Consider the following 18,966-nt stretch of genomic DNA (forward strand, 5'->3'; position numbering starts at 1 on the left):
GCACCATGGTGATCTGTTTTGAAAGAAAATAATCTGGTGTGCACTACCCACTTAAATGGAAATAACAGAGGCACTCGGACCCCCAGCTAAGTTTCCTAAATCTGACCTTGCTTGCTGTGTGCTAAATTCCTAAATATTAATATTTTTTTTCTAAAGACAGAGCTTCTATTATGGAGCACAGGTTTTTACTGTCAATGATGTTTCAGGACAGTTTTATAAGAAACAGTGTCTCTTCCTTTTAGAAGCCTGTTCATTTAGAAACTCCTACAGAAAATAGTGTTATATCTGTTCTTAATATTTCCCCTCCAGTCCTGACATGGTGACATGATGCCTTGCATGATCATCTTACAGTACTGAACGAGAAGGCATAAATATTGTATTGGAGAGTAAAACCCTCCTGGGCTTCCATTCAGGTTCCTTATCCTTCACTGACTGCATCTGCCACTATTCTTCCGTATCCATATACAGATGACACAGAGAGCTAGTGGAGGTGACTTCTTAAAGGAGAATGAAGAGGAAAATAAGAATCACTAGTATCACTGTTATAATTTGGCATTTTCACTTTGAGTCCTTTGATTTTTGGAGGGGTCAAGGAAAGTCATGGGGAAGGTTGGGAACTGAAACTAGTTATTCCCTTCAAATTCTTGCTCATAGTTCAGGCTGAAAGAAAAACAAACCAACAAACAAACCCCCCCCCCCAAAAAAATTTGACATCTGCAAAACCAATATAAAGTCCCTTTTTGGGAGGAGCAGTTAGGTGGATCTTTGATGTTCCAAGATCCTGATGTTTTCTGTGACAGGTTACTGGAATATACTGTGCTATAATGTCAAAAGCATCGCCAGGAGGAACAGTAGGGTTGCCAAAAGCTGGCTGGATATCCTCGGTGTCTGTGCTGCATTCTCACCGCGGGATGGCTCGGCTGACTCATGTACGGTATCATCTGTTCAAACAGAAAGCATACATTCCGATGAGGTTTTGCATCCTTAATAAGCTCTCTTTCAGCAGTCTGCCGCAAGTAGATTTCAGTACCCTCTGTGAAGTAGGGCAGTGAACCTTGTACTAGCATTGACTTCCATGAGCGTGTAATAACTCATTATGTAACAAACTTGGGACCAAATCCTGCATTCCTTGCTTATTCCTTTTTCTGGCAAGACTCCCACTCAAGCCAATGGGAGCAAAAATGAGGGCCTTGGTGGTTTTGCCAGGATAAGGAATGCAGTGTTGCCCCTAAAATAAAACAGTATGGTTCACATTTGCAGGAGGTCTGACTAGATCAGGGGTGGGCAAAGTACGGCCCACAGGCCGGATCTGGCCCACCAGCCCGTTTTAAGCTGGCCCTCAAGCTCCCGCTGGGGAGCAGGGTCTGGAGCTTACCCAACTCCGGTGCTCTGGCGCTCCAACCGGGGCACAGGGTCGGGGGCTGCTCCACACAGCTCCTGGAAGCAGTGGCATGGCCCCCCTCTGGCTCCTATGTGTAGGGGAAGCCAGGGAGCTCCGCTCTGCACGCTTCCCCCGCCCCAAGCACTGCCCCTGCAGGTCCCATTGGCTAGGAACTGCAGCCAATGGGAGATGTAGGGGCAGTGTCCACGGACGGGGCAGCATGCAGAGCCGCCTAGCCGTGGCTCCATGTAGGAGCTGGAGAAGAGACATGCCGCTGCTTCCAGGAGCTGCTTGAGGTAAGCGCTGCCTGGAGCATGCACCCCTGAACCTCTCCCCACGCCCCAACCCCCTGCCCCTGCTCTGATCCCCCTCCTGCCCTCCGAACCCCTCGATCCCAGCCTGGAGCACCCTCCTGCACCTCAAACCCCTCATCTCCAGCCCCACCCCAGAGCCTGCACCACTAGCTGGAGTCCTCACTCCCCTGCACCTCACTCCCCCGCCCCAGCCTGGAGTCCTCTCCCGCACCCTGAACTCCTCATTTCTAGCCCCACCCCGGAGCCCGCACCCCCAACCAGAGCCTCCACCCTCTTCCACACCCCAACCCCAATTTTGTGAGCCTTCATGGCCTGCCATACAATTTCTATTCCCAGATGTAGCCCTCAAGCCAAAAAGTTTGCCCACCCCTGGACTAGATGATCACAATGGTTCCTCCTGGTCTTAGAATCTGTGAAAACTTGGGTATCTAATGTTAGTCACCTAAATCCATATTTACACAGCTAAATAAGAGTGCCTGATTTTCAAAGATTCTTCAGTGGGAGTTGCAGGTGCTTAGCCATTTGAAGATCAGATCCCTTACTTAGCTACCTAAGTATAGATTTAGGAGTCTACCTTCAGACTTCTAAGTTTGGAATGTTGGCCTATGAGTCCACTCCATGTGCAAAACTTCCAGTACAGTCAACTGGAATTTGGGGTGCACAAGGAATGTGGCAAGAGGCTCTGTAATTCCCCCCCCCCCCAGAAGTATGAATACAAGAAAAAATGCTAACAGGTTACAATCACTGATCTGAAAGAGAAAACATGCAAAACTTGATAACTCTTCATAAATAGTTATTTACTATCTATTGTGTATAACAGATTACTCATATCCTCTGCTAAATCTAAAACTAATGTAAATCAGCCAGCATCACTGGAAAAAAATATTGCAAAGTGCATGTATGTTAGTAGTAGAACATAATGGGCAGAACATTTTTTCTCTGTTTATAAGCTTTTAAATTTCTGACAAAATTTCTTATTAACACAATAAGACATTTTAAAGAAACTGTACACAGATCACATTAAACTATCTTTGATATACCTGTAGTTGTGGGTCATTTTACCATTTCCATCACACAAGTATGTATCTCAGAGGTTAAGTTATTGAACTTGGATATTTTAATTTTCATCTCTCTTAAGCTGGGGATAAAAGCGGTCTAAAAAATGTACTGATAACTTGAGACGTTTCTTCTGATCCACCCTAACTAAAAGAGTTTTACAGGAAAATTCACAGCCACTTACAACTTAGTGTAATAAACAACTGCTGCATTTTGTGCAAGATGTGTCTGCATTTCCATGGTGAGTCAAGTAATTCCTATGTATACAAATTATATTGCCAGGATTGTGTACGATGTGAGCTGCGCAACTCTCCTTAGTGACACTGGTGGGGGAAGTAGTGCTAAAAATGCCACACTGTTTTGAAAGTGTACCCCTTAATGTTAGTTTAAAAGCAGTTTTAAAGAAACCCCTATTTGCATTGTAATGGCACCCAACATGCAAGTGCACAGAATATTAAAATATAAAGGAAGTACGATTTTGGGTCCATAGGCTCTTCAGACCCAATCTGAAATCACTGGAATCTGTATAGTAACTTTGACTAGCAATCTATCAAAGGTTTGACTACAGGACAAATTGCCAATGGAACAGTCTCAAGTTTATCATGACATGTTTTCAGTTTTGTTTCAAGGTATAACTATGAAAAGCAGGTACTAAGCATGCAGAGTAACTGATATTCAAAGAAAAATATTGTATTATATTATTTATGTTACATTATAATGGGACAAACACAGTCTTTCATTCAAATGAAAGTACCACTAAAGTCAATGGTAGGCATGTCAGAGTAATGACTTCAGGAGTGGACTAAACTACCTACCGTTTATACACGGGAAAAGCTCTCATTGACTTAAATGGGTTCTGAATCAGGCCCACAGTATCTTTCATCCAGCGTCTTTCATTTCAAAGCACCTTACAAATTACAGTATGTAACTGTAACAGATAGTTAAAGAACTTCACTAGTTCCAGATAACTGGGTCAGAAGGGCATATGGCCCAAAAGCGATGTCACAATTTTTACTTCTGATTTACAAACTTACGTGTTTCACGCTGTTACTTTATGAATGGAAGATTTCTTAAAACAGTCTTTCATTGAAAAAATATTCTGAAAAATTTCTGTGTAAGAATGGCATCTTCCTAATCATCAGATCTGCTCCCAGTGTATATTCAGAGTCCCTATCTGCTCAATTTAGAGGAAAAGTTTACTCACTACTGTCAAACCAAAACTCCTGAGGGAATGAAATCGATTCTCTTCTATCTCACGTATCATCAATAAAATTGCAAACTAAGTTCCATTTCCTGGGCCGCCTATAATTCCCTGTACAACCCTCACTCATGAAATTCTGGCCTCAATCACACCCCTGAAACAGCACTAAAGGCAACAGGGCTGCCCTGGTGTAAATAAAGGCAGAATTTGTGAGTGGTGATTATACAAATGGCAGCTTGAGTTACAGATCCCATGGTGACTGCAGCACTGGCAATTTGGTTAAAACAAAACAAAACAAAAACCAAATCCTTTTTACTTGTAAATGAACAAATCTGGTTTGGAAATCACTGAGACCTAATAGTTGAAGGACCCTATGATGCCATTTTTATAAAGCTGCTTTTCAAAGTAGAACTGCTTTTTTCATGTAACATTATGGGGTACAAATTAAGGGTTTCAAAGTAGAATCTGGGCTTTTTGGCAAGATGATCCCAAGGTCTCTTTGCACTTGTACAGTAGAGCACACTTTTTATCTTTGGTTCCTATATTGCTTTATAAATATTATTATTAATTGCATTTGTGCAGTTAAAACCTTGAACAATCTTAAATACTTAGGGGAAAGGTTTGGCTTATTTTAACAAAAAGCAAAGTTAAACTAGGACCTCTCTAATAAAAACTAGAATGTCACTACCATCGTAGAAGATAGGAAATGAAAACAGACCACACTTTAGTACAACTGTCTTAAATATGAATTTTCTAGATACCATCACTTTAAATTATACCCTGGGGGCCTAATTCTGGCCTGAAATGCACAGCCACAATTTCATTTGAGGGAAGAATTTATTTTAACTTTGCCTTTTTGAATTTGATACATTTCATGGCTTCTGAAGTTTTTATGGGGTTTTATGGCTATAAACCCAAATTCTGTAATTAAGAAGTAACTTTTCACTTGTCAGTTTCCTGCCATTTCCTGATTATGAATAAACACTGTTTGAAACCAGGAAGGTCATCACATAAGTGCCCAATTTTTACAAGAATGATTTCTAGCTAGAATGATTGGCAACTGTACAACGTGCCCCTGACCTGCCCCAACCCTTGTGTCCTTTGTTGACAGAATATGGTGGCGGACAATGTGAGAAGACAGAAAACAGACAAATGCATTCCAAGGACAGGTAAATTAGTACATAGTGCAGACAGCATGCCACAAGATCCACTGTCTTACATCCTAATAATAAAGAAGCACGTCAGCAACGGTCAGATCCAGGAATGGTTAATTATCAAATGGAGATTAGCTCAAATAATTTTGTGAATATGCAATGCTCTTGGGTGTGGGAGTTTTTTGGCAACTGATGTGTTCTAAATATAAACTTCTTATTAAGCCCATCTTTCTTCCTTGTGGCACCACTCCACTTCATCTCTGTCTGCAGGATGCCCACCATGTGGTTTAGTCTCCCCATTGCCTGATGTCTTCTAATGATTTGCTTCTGTTACTGTGCTAAGTAGGTGCTACAGAGTCAATGGGAGCTGCAGGTGCTCAGCACTTTTGAAAATGTGACCCGCTATCTTTACTGAAAGCACTTCTTTGTTATTGGTCTCACCCAGACTGAAGTCTTTGCTGCAAACCATTAACAAAGGGTGTATGCATTAATTAGCCAGTATTCACTACATTTCATATCTGAAGAAAACACATAGGGCTTCTAGATTCTTAGGTTATGAACAATTAGGGAGATATTGCCCTTATGGTCTCTTCTAGGAGTAAAACTACTACATTCATTGTGACAAAAATACATTGCTTGGAGTCAGCATGCATTTAAATTCTCATTTGTTTAGAGAATCTAGTCGGTTCCCAAAATCAACACATTTTAGAGAGCCGTGAACATCCTCTTGAGTAAAAAATAATGAAAGACAGTGTATGTCCACAGGCATATCATTCAGACTGGTAAATTTCTTAAAGTCTTATTTATTTTGCTGCCTAATAACCTAGTTCAGCTGAAAGAATCAGCAAACATATCCAGTACAAAACGGAGCAAGGAAAAATTAATTTGTTGCTTCATATCAAAGGGAAGTTCCTTTTTCAAGTAACTTAAAAAAGAAGGTTCTTGTAGTGTGCTCCCTGAATTATGCATTAAAAATTGTGTCTGTGTAATTTTTTGTATAGTGTGTTTAATTACCCATTTTCAATTAGTAGTGCATTACTATGTGTGCATGTCTCTATACAATACACATCTAGGCCCTGATTCTCCAGAGCCTTACACACATGCTTAATTTTGATCATGTGTAGTCCCATTGAAGTCAGTGGGGTTAGTCATTTTCTTAAAGTTAAGCATGTGTCTAAATCTGTGCATGATCTGAACCATATATAAACACACACACACATTTTCATGGCTGACATTAATTTGACTTATTGCTGACTCTGCACTTGGGTGGGAGGAGAGAAGGAGAATGCTTATATCACCAAATATTTCCTTTCTTTCTGTTTTTAAGGCTACAACACTTGGATACAAAGAGAGGCCACAAGATTTTAGAATATATTTGCTCTTGTATGTGGACCGCAAGATGACATGATTACAACTCTCTTGTAAAAACTAGATGGGGAAAATTTATAACAACACTTTGCCTAACTAAGTGTACAAATGAATTATTTAGGAAAACACTAACTTTTATCAGTTACATGCCTGTGTCATGCATTAGTATTAAATAAGCAGTACCCAATTCCTTTTAAATGTGCATACAAACCACATGAAACCAGAGTATTTACAGTTCAGACATTTGCTATCTTTCTTAAACTCTGGACCCATTTAGTAGATAGAGTGGTTTGTCAACATGCTGGGGGTGTGAGATGGAACAAAAAGTGACTTCTGGACACTTCACTGGAGATTTTAAATTTGGGAACTGCATTTTATTAACCCATATGCCACAAAAAAGCAACATTTTGTCTCCCATGCATTACATAAGGATACTGGAGGTATGAGGTATACCATAAGCAATATTAGCACTGCTAGAAATGAGCCAAAGCAGAGCAATTATACCATGCAAAGCATGCAGAGAGAAAGAGAGGAAAAAAAGTACTGAAGCACCAGAGGGATAGACGCATTTGTTAAAAGAGATTCTCTAAGCATACTAACCTGCTGGTTCTAATGAATTTTCTACTTTGTCGTTAACATCGAAAACACGATCATGAACACCTATAGTTTTCATACAGCTGTCTATAACAAAAATAGAGATAACAGCCAAATATGTTAGTGAGACACCCTTAAACTCCCCTTTCCTTTTTTTTTCTATCTTTTCTCTCTATTTTTTTAAAAATATATATCTATATATATTTATATTTTAAAGTCTGCGGCACTTGTCCAAATGCCAGTATAGTCGTCCATTTGTACAACAATTTAAGAAACAACAAGTTAGCAACTGCTAGGTAATAAAACAAAAAGCTTTATGAAGAATGATAAGAAAATATGATGAAAACTGAAACACAAATGTTGCTATACAGAACAAATACCACACAAGATTTAACAGTAAAAAAAACAAAAAGGTTTATTGCTGTTTACCAGACCACACAGTAAAGCATGCGCTATAAAGCCACCCTCTAAAGCTTGATCTAAAGAACTTACTTGCTGGCCGCACAAAGACTTTAAGCTTTAGACAGGACCTCCTTCCATTATCAGGGATTGCAGAAGCTGTAAAAGAAGAGAAAGAGAGAAAAAAATACAGTTATTCTTTATCTTAAAGGCAAATATCCCAGATCTTCTGAGGAGAATATAGCTATTCCAAGCTCTGCCATACAAAGAAAGGAACAAAAAAGTCAAGTACCCGGGTATCCTGGCTATGCAAGTGCATGAAGAGAATTGCAGGCCAGACTATGTTAAACGAACACCTGTCAGGAATGGTCTATTTATTATTTAGTCCTGCCTTGAGTGCATGGGACTAGACTTGATGACTTACTGAGATCCTTCCAGTCCTACACTTCTATGATTCTATGTCCCTATTTTAAAAAAATGGGAGAAACAAAGCACAGGATATTTTTGAAAGTTTCAATCTCCCCAACCCTTGTTCTCAACAGCCTATTTAACATTATTTGTACTCCAGGTGCTTACCTTGGAAAATGACACACTACAATATTTTTCCAAAACTCACAATTAAATGGATCCTCCTGAGTTTACAAAAGGAAAAGCTAGTCTTGATATTGGTCGGTTTTAGGATTAGTGCCACAAAATGGGGACCAGACCAGCACAAAATGAAATGGTAGGGGATGACTTTTAAAAAATAGTTATCTGAAGAAAATTAACATAACCTGACTTTACTAAGGTAACACAGTGCTTATGTTCCTAAAACTTGTTTGCCAGTGATACACAGGATCTACTCAAAACTTCACCCCCCATCCTATACAACTAAACTAAAATAGCCACCTCCTACTTGCCATTCAAATTATGTCATTATACAGGTAATACCCAAAGAGAAAAATATGAAATTAATAACAGGGCCATAATACTAAATTTCATACTGTGCAAAAGAGAATTTGGGGAAGACAATGGTTAGTGTCTACTTGTTTCCCCATGACAAATGCAGCTCCACACATTTCTGTCATTTAAGGGACTAGTGTGTCCTTAAAATGCATGGTGAGTACTGTAAATTACACATCCACAAGAGGAGAATATAGATCCCTTGAGGTAAATTTTCTACTAGTTTCAAATGATCTTTGGCACCTGCATAAATGTTTGCAACTACAAAATTGTAAGCACACCTGTATCTGTGCATGTAAACTGAGAGTCAAGTCACCTGCATTCAGCATGGAAATCCCCACTCATACAGGACATTCTTCATGTGCAAACACTTTGGGGCACTTTTTATGGCCCCAAATATAAGAGGTTGTAGCTGAAAGCATAGCCCATAGTGTTGCAAAGAATTTTTATTTCAATACACAGAATCCACAGTGATTTAAAGAGCTATGTATTGGCTCATAGCAAGTGGTTCTGTGTTCCAGAAAATGACAACAATTGGGAGCTGTCTTGGTTTACAAGAAGATTTTTTGGGGAAAAAGTGATTTTGTTCTCTGTCTCTCACTCCTGTCTCATCTGTTTTTATTAACTGTGTCCTCCTCTGTGTGACAGATAACTAAAATGATTTACCCACACAGACACAAACTCACACACTCTCTGTGAGGTAACAGTGTACTTGAAACACTCTGAACTAACTTAAAATAACCTCTCCTCACTCCTAGATTCCTTGCTTCTGGGCTGGCATCAGTGTGAAGAACCAGCAAATTCACCATGCAAACAAAAGAAAGAAATTAAGCAGAACTGGTGCTCTGATTCTGTGCCCGTTGGCAAGTGCAAGAGAGATTGTCTCCTTCTCTTAATCACAAGACAAAAATATAGAGAAATGATGCTTTCCCCCTCTTGTGCACAATGACAAGCCATTAAGAAGTGCTAACAGCTGGCTTTGCTGTAGGCTCTCACTAAATCAAACTCAGAAAAACTCCCTCTGCTGACATTTACAGTAACTGGTGTGTTATTTAGGGCACAATATTTGCACTCTGTGGTTACATCCAGGAAATTATGTCCTTCCTATGGCCCCATGACTGTATACATGCAACCAGTTAATACTTTGCTTAGACTACATACGTAGTCATGGATTATTTATAGAAAAAAAACTATATCTATTCCTACATTACTAATATAGATATGGTGATACCATTCTACATATAACCATTTCCACTGCTAGCCTAAGCAAAGGCCAACACATACTTGATTCACCACTTAACAGTTCTACCTTGTGTAGAAAATGATTTTAGAAATGATCCAGCAAGGTACATATACGTAATCAAAGGCAGAATGTAGCCCTTACATTTTAAGTCTGGAAACTGTTATTCAGTTTCATAAACAAGATTGCATGGATTATTGTTATTTATTAGAGCAGTTTGCTAACTGTGATGAAAGTAGTCCTGTGATAAATAGGATTAATATTTTATCTGGGAAAATAGAAAAGTGATGCTTTGAACACACCTCCAGTGTTGACTATAACCTGCAATGCCACAGCTAGAAGCAAAAACTTACCGAGACAATTATTATTTGATGGTCTGTGTTCTTTGGAAGAAAAAAAGGGGTATCCTATCTAGCCCTCCTTCCTCAGAAAAGCCTCAAAAATTGTAATATAGGTGTGGTAAACAATTTTCTATACCACCAGCTGATTGATATTTCCATGATAAAAGTACGACTACAATGTAACAGTTACATTAAATTCCCCCTCCTAGGAACAGATGCACGCTTTGATGATAGACATGAGGTAAGAGCTTCCCTCCTCTCCCCCCCCAGGAAGTCATTTATTTTGTATGCTTACAGTAAAACAAATGCATAATACTCCTCATTCCCCATACTGTTTTATTACCTCAGGAGGAAAAACATTCAGTTGAGTTATTGTCCTGCTCTCAAATCTGCCTGAACTATCAAGAGTAAGGTGATTAAGGGACACAGTGTAATCTTTCTGGACTTCCTGAGAAATTAAGAATTGCCTGCCAAACTGGACTACTGCAATCAATTTTTATTTCTTCCCTTCCTTCTCTCTTTTCATCTTAAAGAAAGCAAAAACAAAAGAAACCCCCAAAACCCAATGACCAGTTAGTGTACACTTTAGATCCAGATGTATTACTCACAGGAGGGACTTAAGGTGACTCCTATTATCTGTCCTCTTTACACATACTGCGGCAGGCCTGCCAGTATCATTGCATCTTCCAAGACCTGCTTCCTTCTTCTTACTCTGAAATAGTTTGCATGCTCATCTCATGAAACTCAATCCCAAAGATTTTCGGTATCTATCTTAATCCTTTCATCTGGGCTGAGATGGTAACATGATTGGCTGCCTCTGGATCCTCTCTTTCTGAATGGTGAATATTACGCACAACACAGACTTTGTCTTGACTAGGAAACACTGTCAGAGTTTTTAGGTTGAGTTTAGTTAACACTTGCTAGCTATATCTGATCTAAACGTAACCTGTTTCCCAATGCAAATGCATGGTACCACCCTGAAGTTCAATGTAACTAGTCGAGTTGTTGCATAGGCTCCCATCCTGCTGTTTAAAAGTAACTTTATTGAGAGTTTTTAGCTTCATATAACCCTCAGGGCTTGGCTACACTTGCAGCTGTACAGCGCTGTGAGGTAAACCTGTCTTCGTACAGCTGAGTAGGGAAAGCGCTGCAGTCTGTCCACACTGACAGCTGCCAGCGCAATGGCGTGGCCACACTTGCAACATTTGCAGCTGTGTTGGGAGCGGTGCATTATGGGCAGCTATCCCAGCATTCACGTGGCTGCAACGTGCTTTTCAAAACAGGGGTGGGGTGGGGTGGAGTGTGACAGGGAGTGTGGAGGGAGAGAGAGTGCTTTTTGGAGCATGTCAGCACTCTATGTTGCAAGTTCTGAACTCCCGACCCCCTGCTCATTCATTCACTCACTCAAAGCAAACTGCAAACTGTTTGCTTTTTCTCTGTGGTACGAGCTTTGAAACCGGCACTTCTGCATTCCTGCAGCCGGTCACAACAATGGAGAGGATTGGCCACTTGACAAGGTGATCAGTACAGCGCTGCAGGTTGATTCCTGGTACACACTCACAGGGGAGAGTCGTAGCCACTCTGCTGTATCTCTTATGCTTCTCGGGGAGGTGGAGTACCTGCAGCGGTGTACCCAGGGAGATACAGCGCTGTACGTGCCTTGCCAGTGTAGCCGGTCAGTGAGTTACAGCGCTGTGGGCGGTTTTACAGCGCTGTAACTCGCAAGTGTAGCCAAGGCCTCAGTCCTCAGGGTGACTTAGAAGTAGGCATTGCGAATCACAGCTACAAAGAAACACTGCCAATGTGACCAAAGATGCACCACACATACTGCTGAGATTAAAGTCTAAATACGCGCTTTGTAATTCCTTACAAAGAAAACTGCTAATCAGATTTTATGATAACTTTCATGGGCAAGGCAGGAGGAATAGTATTTCAGCTAGGACCCCAATGAATTTAAAATTTCAGAATGCCTCAATACACCCAAGAAGTTAATCTCTGAAGCTCCAGATGGAAAGCTCTAGGCACTGGTGATCAGGATTAACCCTGTTGCACCAGGATTACTATATTTGGAAGGAGCTATTGTTTGACTTCCACACCTAATTGAGGAGAATAGGACAGCCATAGTCCTCAAAGTGCTACTGGAATGACCACTGCCTGGTCTTTGTATATTTTCCTGGCCATTTTTCCTTTCCAAGGGAAGGTGGAAAAACAGGAGGTAGACCAGGGCAAACTTCAAGGAGACTCTTGTGCTTACTCCTGGATGATCATGAAATAAGCAGAATCTGTGAACTCTGCAAAAGGAGAGAGTGAACTAGCCCCTTTATAGGGGAAACCTATTTCAGTTGGAATCTATAGCATATCTTCAGGAAAAGATGCCATTTGCCTGTTGCTAGAATCTATTGAAATTAGATACTGTATGTTGCTACAAAAAGTCTTGTGTCTGGACAGTACCTGGGGAAATACCAGTTCTCTTTGGCTGCAGAGAATCTAGTTCATCTCTCAGGCCTTGCTATAGGTCTTTTCTATTTGTACTATCAGAGATGTACAAATAGAGGCCAGTCCCAAGAGCAAGAAGCCTCTGATGCAAATGAAATCTGTCCTAAGCAATGCCCCCCATTCCACATGGCAAAATTCCTAGGGGGGAAAATGAAGAAAACTGTATTGCACAAGGAAAAGAATCCTTTGGGAAAGGATCTCTGACAAAGAGCAGAAGAAGTTGTATCTTCTCCTCTCCATGTAGGGTGAGAAAATGGGGAGAGTTTGGTCACTTCAGTAAATGTCAGCAAGAAGAGTTCTGATAGAAAAAATAAAATAAAAAGAGGAACTCTGCATTGTTACCACCTCTTGTGATTTTATTGCAACTCACACAATATTTGGTGTTTTTCTCTCAAGCAGCTGCATCACAATCTGTTTTCACTGAAAAAAATAATGTTTTACCTGTCATGGTTGCAGAGAAAAGCTTGAAAACAAGAAGCAAGTGTATCCTAAAGACCCCAAAGTCAGAAGGCACATAAAAAGAGCCAAAAGGTTAGTTCATTTGTTTTCTTAATTTCTGAATTTCTAAAATAATCTCATGATTGGGGGCGGGGGGGACTGACTCTTGAATGCTTGAGGCTGACAATACTAACTTTACCTCCTTTCAGCTACACTAGACAGAAATATCCATGGCAGTAGATCCAACATGGGACATGAAATTACAGCCCAGAATGACAGAATGGGAGGGAAAACCTCTCGTGTGTGTATCATTTTGGATGTCATTTTTTATAGCTTATAAGTAAAATTAAGGGAATGAGAAAAGATTCCACACTCTCAGAATCTAGAATCAAGCCACAATATACAGCACACATTTCCTGTTTGCTAGCCATACCTTCTTTTTCACCCCCAAAACAATGAAATGTTAGTCTGTTAGTTCCTTTGGCAATGACTGAAATCATTGTCTCTGAAGAAAACAGTTAAAACTACCTATGTGTATCTACATACGTAAATACACATGTACACCCTCCCACACACACACTCCTACCCCTTTGTGTTCATACTGCCTTAAATAGAAAAAAACAACAACTTCCATTCCCCAACTGAGAAATTTAATCAGATCATATTACACAATGGATACAATTTAGTGGATACAATCATGTAACAGATATAATACGACAGCTTACATCCTAGTTGGCCAAGGTAATCTTATCAGAGTTATTTTAGACCTGCAGTAAAGTCACAAAACGACAACAAATAGAACAGGCACCAAAATATTTCTTCTAATAGATTTGTGGTTGAATCAGTGCATTAAATTCCCCAAATCCCCTATGTGAGTTGCAGCAAGTCAGAGAACGGTCTTAATTAAAAGCAAAGGGAAAAGTTTTAAGAAAACAGGATTTCGAAACTTTAAAAATAACTCATAGTTACTCCCATAAGCTAAACGTATAGCAAGAGCTGGGGCTAAGCTAACTCCTTTCTTTAGACAAGTAGCAGCACTTTAGCTCCTACCTATTTGAGTTTCTGTTTCTAATTCAGCTGTACACTATTTACAATCATTTAGAAGTTTCTCTACAATTCTACCATCCAAAAGTATCTACGGACATTCATGTGTAATCAACAGTATCTACTGCTTCCCTCACAGTTCATCACTGGCTGTCTAATTATAACATTGCAACTTTTAGAAAAATGCAAGTCAGGGAACCCCCTGATGTCAAAAAAATTCATGACTGCAGTTTAAATCTGTATTTTGCATTACAAATATATTTAATATTCAATGCACAGTCCACCATGGGCCCTATTAGGCAGGCAGAGCAAAAGGATACTGAAACTGTTCAGTACACAAGCAGAGTCTCATATTTCAGTCACCTTCTTTTCAGAACAGGAGGGCAGTGACACAGAAGTATTCCTTATTTAAATAGAACGACACTCCTCCAACAGTCTTCTCAAGCCTGTCATACCATGCTGAGGAGGCACTAGGAACAACAAGATCTCTTACAACTCTGTAAGCTTCTATTACAAATCCACTTAGAATATTCCTTGAAGGTAGATAATTATAAGCTGCTGTCTATGAAACATTGCTGGAGACAAGTCTATTTGTTCCCACTACATTTTTAAAAAACTGTTATTTCATCTCTTTTTCCCTGTATCTGAACACTTGTGTTTTGATAATATGGTCTACCTGGACTATCTTGTTGTAGTGCGAACTTCTGTATAGTTCAATTTAGAATTCCACAGCCCAGTTCATTACGGACATCAAAAGAATAACTGCATATATGTGAAGTAAACCACAGAAACTGAACAGTGCGTCTGACCCATGAATACCTAACGGAAATATCATATCAACCAAGAGGTCTCTCCTTGCTGAGAGACAGAAATCTAAACCTTGAAATGTCTTGTAATTTTAAATAGAAAAGCTGTCCACAAGGCAGATGTAGCCACCCAGACATCATTAAGCCCAGTCAAAAGGGTTGTTACCAGCATCTTCTGTAATCACCTTTAAAAGTACCAAGAGAGAACATGCAGCAATTATGCAGAACATGGTAAATATGAAACTCAAGGTTAGGCAATCTTTATGCTCTCTTAGTACTGTAACTTATAGTTAATCTCTTTGGGGGGAAAGTATGTGTAGCTATGATTTTCCTTTAGCTCTATCAGGCACAATACCACTCCCATTAGTCAAAATCAATATCCACATAACCCTATATAACCCTCAAATCTTAATTCCCGCAGCTAGGAGCATTTAGTTTCCAGTACCCTGTATCACTCCGAGAGCTTTGGCAAGTTTTATTTTTTAAGAATAGTCATCTGCTTTCTTCTTTGTAAAGAAATGAGTATGTGTGGGAGCATTAAAAATGCAGTTTTCCATTATGTTTGCCACAGGCTATATTTCTCAATTTGTGCAAGTCTAAAGAAAAGATAGCCTATTAGTTGTCAGCAGAGCTGAGCCTTTCCCCTGTAGGTTTTCATGTGATTTACCATACAACACAAATATATGTAAATTAGCCAGGTAAATGCAGAATTAGACATTAATATTCCTCTCACAATGCACATTGAAAAAAGTTTCAAATTTGCATAAACAGTACTACTGAAATAGTCTGCTGAAATTTAATGAATCAGTAAAACACCGCTTTATGTGTGTGTGCGTGTAGAGTGGGGGCTATGTTGTAAAAAGAAGTGAGTTTTATAAATTTATTAACTAAAATAAGAGACTTCTTAAAAGAATTTACAGATTTTTCTTTTCAGGATAAACTTTACAAGCTATAAGAAAAAATAGCTATGTTCTCTTCCTAGGGAAATCTCAGCCTCTACCAATCTGTGAGTTGATTCCTTTAAAAATGTTTATGCAGATATGCTCTTTGACTCCATTTTCAATGCAAAAGTTAAATGCCAAGTTCTGCGGTGATTATATAAATCTGATTGCTCTGCTCGTGGAAACTTAAAGTTTTGTCCATTTATTGCTTGCTCATTCTTGGTACCTGATTTATCAAGCATGCATCCTGAGTAAATTGTTTTGCTACATAGCCATACGTGGTGACTAAACTTACTAGCACATTTGATCTCACTTAGTCTACCCTATCTCCATGTTAATCATTGGTAGGATCAGGTCACATACAAAAAATGTATAGCACAAGCTGAGGACTCTGAAGTTTCAAAGCATCAGACAGGAGGATTCCATTTGCTTTAACTTTGTTGGGGGAAGTCAAAAACCATGTCATGATGCCTTTGTGTCTTAGGAGGACCAGTGAGAAGGGAAAAAAAAAAAAATATAAAAGAACCTCTCATATAGCCTATAGATTAGTATGAGACGAGGTACTGTGGGTACTAACTATTGTTTTCTGTGGGGGGAAGGGTTCTTTTAATACAAAATATCAGAGGGTACCAAATTTAAACAGTGGATCAGATTATCCATTGCGTCACACCCTGGGTAGCCATTTCTACCTGTGCAAAGTGCAAAATGCAACTAAAAGCGTAATTCTCCACTCACTTAAATGGGTGGTAGCAATTTGCACTCACTTTTCACAAATATAAGTGACTACACACAGTACAAAGCAATGGCGAGAAAGGCTCATTAATCTACATGTGCAAAATGGCACAGTGGATGTAAAATGCTACTATTTGGATTTTTATACCCAGTTTGCACTCACTTTGCATTGGTGTAAGAGAGTGAATTATCAGGCTGTACATTATAAATGGCTATTTCCCCCTAAAAATAGTCTAGTAAATGGAAATGGCTTGCCAAACGTATGCAAGAATGAATTCTATTTTAGAGAGAGTTCTTGGAAGAAAGTAAAGGCATTTACTGTTTGTGCATTAGCACTTATTGGTGAACCAACTGTCCTATTTCCACTGCTTGGTCAGCAAGGATATAATTTATCTTGCAGGCTCTAATCCACTGCAGCCTACAGATCTGGTTGAAAGCTGCATGGATTGAAATTAGGTTTCATATAAGAAATTAAAGTCAAACTATCTATTGTAAGGGATGTAAACTATGGCTTTCCACTGTAATTAGATCATTAGCCCAATATTTTCTCTATTAGGAATTTAGTGTGGTCTAGTCCTAGATTTCACGCAAGAAGGCCTCTTACCTGCTCTACAGGGTGATTTAATACCAAGGCTTCTCTATTGTTAGATAACTGCCCTGCCAGTGCACTTCAGTCAGAGTTGTTTTTTTGTTTTATTTTACTGCAGGACAACTTAAAAGCACACAAGAGCCCAATCCTTCAAGTTGCAGAGCACCTTCTGTCAGTGGGAGCTGAGGGCTTTCAGACGGCACTCAGCATCAAACAGGATTGGATTATATTGCAACCTCCCCATTTCCTGCCCCAAGACACAGAGTTCACTTGAGTAGGGAAGATGCGAAATCATCCCAATGCACCACAGTCTGTTGCCGTCAGACCTCCTTCGGGAGAACAATAAACTGGCAACACATATCATCTATGAAGATAACCCTATTTGAACTGTTCTCCCAGACCCAACCTTGGCTACAACAGCCCAGTTCAGCTGTGCTTTACAAGGTCTTCTTCACAAACGCAAGAGCTCTTTTTGTCTGTTTGCAGACTGTGGTGAGGTCTTATTGCAGACAATGGATGCAAGGCCTGGTCTACACTACGACTTTAATTCGGATTTAGCAGCGTTAATTCGAATTAACCGTGCACCCGTCCACACAACGGAGCCATTTAGTTCGAAATAAAGGGCGCTTAAAATCGATTTCTGTACTCCACCCCGACGAGCGGAGTAGCGCCAAAATCGATTTTGTCAGTTCGAATTAGGGGTAGTGTGGCCGCAATTCGATGGTATTGGCCTCCGGGAGCTATCCCACAGTGCACCATTGTGACCGCTCTGGACAGCAATCTGAACTCGGATGCACTGGCCAGGTAGACAGGAAAAGCCCCGCGAACATTTGAATTTCATTTCCTGTTTGCCCAGCGTGGAGAGCACAGGTGACTGCAGATAGCTCATCAGCACAGGTAACCATGCAGGCCGATAATCGAAAAAGAGCACCAGCATGGACCGTACGGGAGGTACTGGATCTGATTGCTATATGGGGAGAGGATTCAGTGCTAGCAGAACTTCGTTCAAAGAGACGAAATCCCAAAACTTTTGAAAAAATCTCCAAGGGCATGATGGAGAGAGGCCACAATAGGGACTCAGATCAGTGCCGCGTGAAAGTCAAGGAGCTCAGACAAGCCTATCAAAAAACAAAGGAGGCAAACGGTCGCTCCGGGTCAGAGCCGCGGACATGCCGCTTCTACGCCGAGCTGCATGCAATTCTAGGGGGGGCCGCCACCACTACCCCACCTCTGACCGTGGATAATCTCAGCTACACCTGAGGATTCTGCGGAGGGGGAAGAGGAGTAGGAGGACGAGCTTGCGGAGAGCACCCAGCACTCTGTTCTCCCCAACAGCCAGGATCTTTTTCTCAGCCTGACTAAAGTACCCTCCCAACCCTGTATCCAAGACCATGACCCCATGGAAGGGACCTCAGGTGAGTTTACCTTTTAAAATATAAAACTTGTTTTAAAAGCAAGGGTTTTTAATGATTACTTTGCCCTGAGGACTTGGGATGCATTCGCAGCCAGTACAGCTACTGGAAAAGTCTGTTAACGTGTCTGGGGATGGAGCGGAAATCCTCCAGTGACATCTCCATGAAACTCTCCTGGAGGTACTCCAAAAGCCTTGCCACAAGGTTTCTGGGCAGTGCAGCCTTATTCCATCCTCCATGGTAGGACACTTGACCACGCCATGATTGCAGCAAGTAATCTGGTATCATTGCCTGACAAAGCCTGGCAGCGTATGGTCCCGGTGTTTGCTGGCATTCAAGCAACATCCGTTCTTTATCTTGCTGTGTAATCCTCAGGAGAGTGATATCGCTCATGGTAACCTGGTTGAAATACGGGAATTTAATTAAGGGGACAGAGGTGGCCGTTCCTACTGGGCTGTTTGCCTGTGGCTGAAAAGAAATCCTTCCCTGCAGTTAGGCGAGCGCAGGGGGGGGGGGGG

At 40.5% G+C, this 18,966-nt stretch overlaps 1 protein-coding gene across 2 annotated transcripts in view; it reads right to left on the reverse strand.

Annotated features, from left to right (window-relative positions):
- Positions 1–693: 693 nt before the first annotated feature.
- EFNA5 (ephrin A5) overlaps positions 694–18,966 on the reverse strand; it is a 274,355-nt gene continuing 256,082 nt past the window's right edge. The window contains exons 3-5 of one of the 2 annotated variants that reach the window (XM_024196610.3): positions 7,561–7,626; positions 7,075–7,155; positions 694–941 (exon numbers count right to left, since the gene is read on the reverse strand). In XM_024196610.3, the coding sequence (XP_024052378.1) occupies positions 820–941; positions 7,075–7,155; positions 7,561–7,626 (269 nt within the window). In that variant the 3' untranslated portion in view covers positions 694–819. The remainder of the gene's footprint in view (positions 942–7,074; positions 7,156–7,560; positions 7,627–18,966) is intronic. The other variant, XM_024196611.3, reaches the window with a different exon arrangement.

Source organism: Terrapene carolina, unplaced genomic scaffold (genome assembly GCF_002925995.2).
Source record: "Terrapene carolina triunguis isolate 2854851 unplaced genomic scaffold, T_m_triunguis-2.0 Scaffold69, whole genome shotgun sequence".
Lineage (NCBI taxonomy): Eukaryota > Metazoa > Chordata > Testudines > Emydidae > Terrapene > Terrapene triunguis.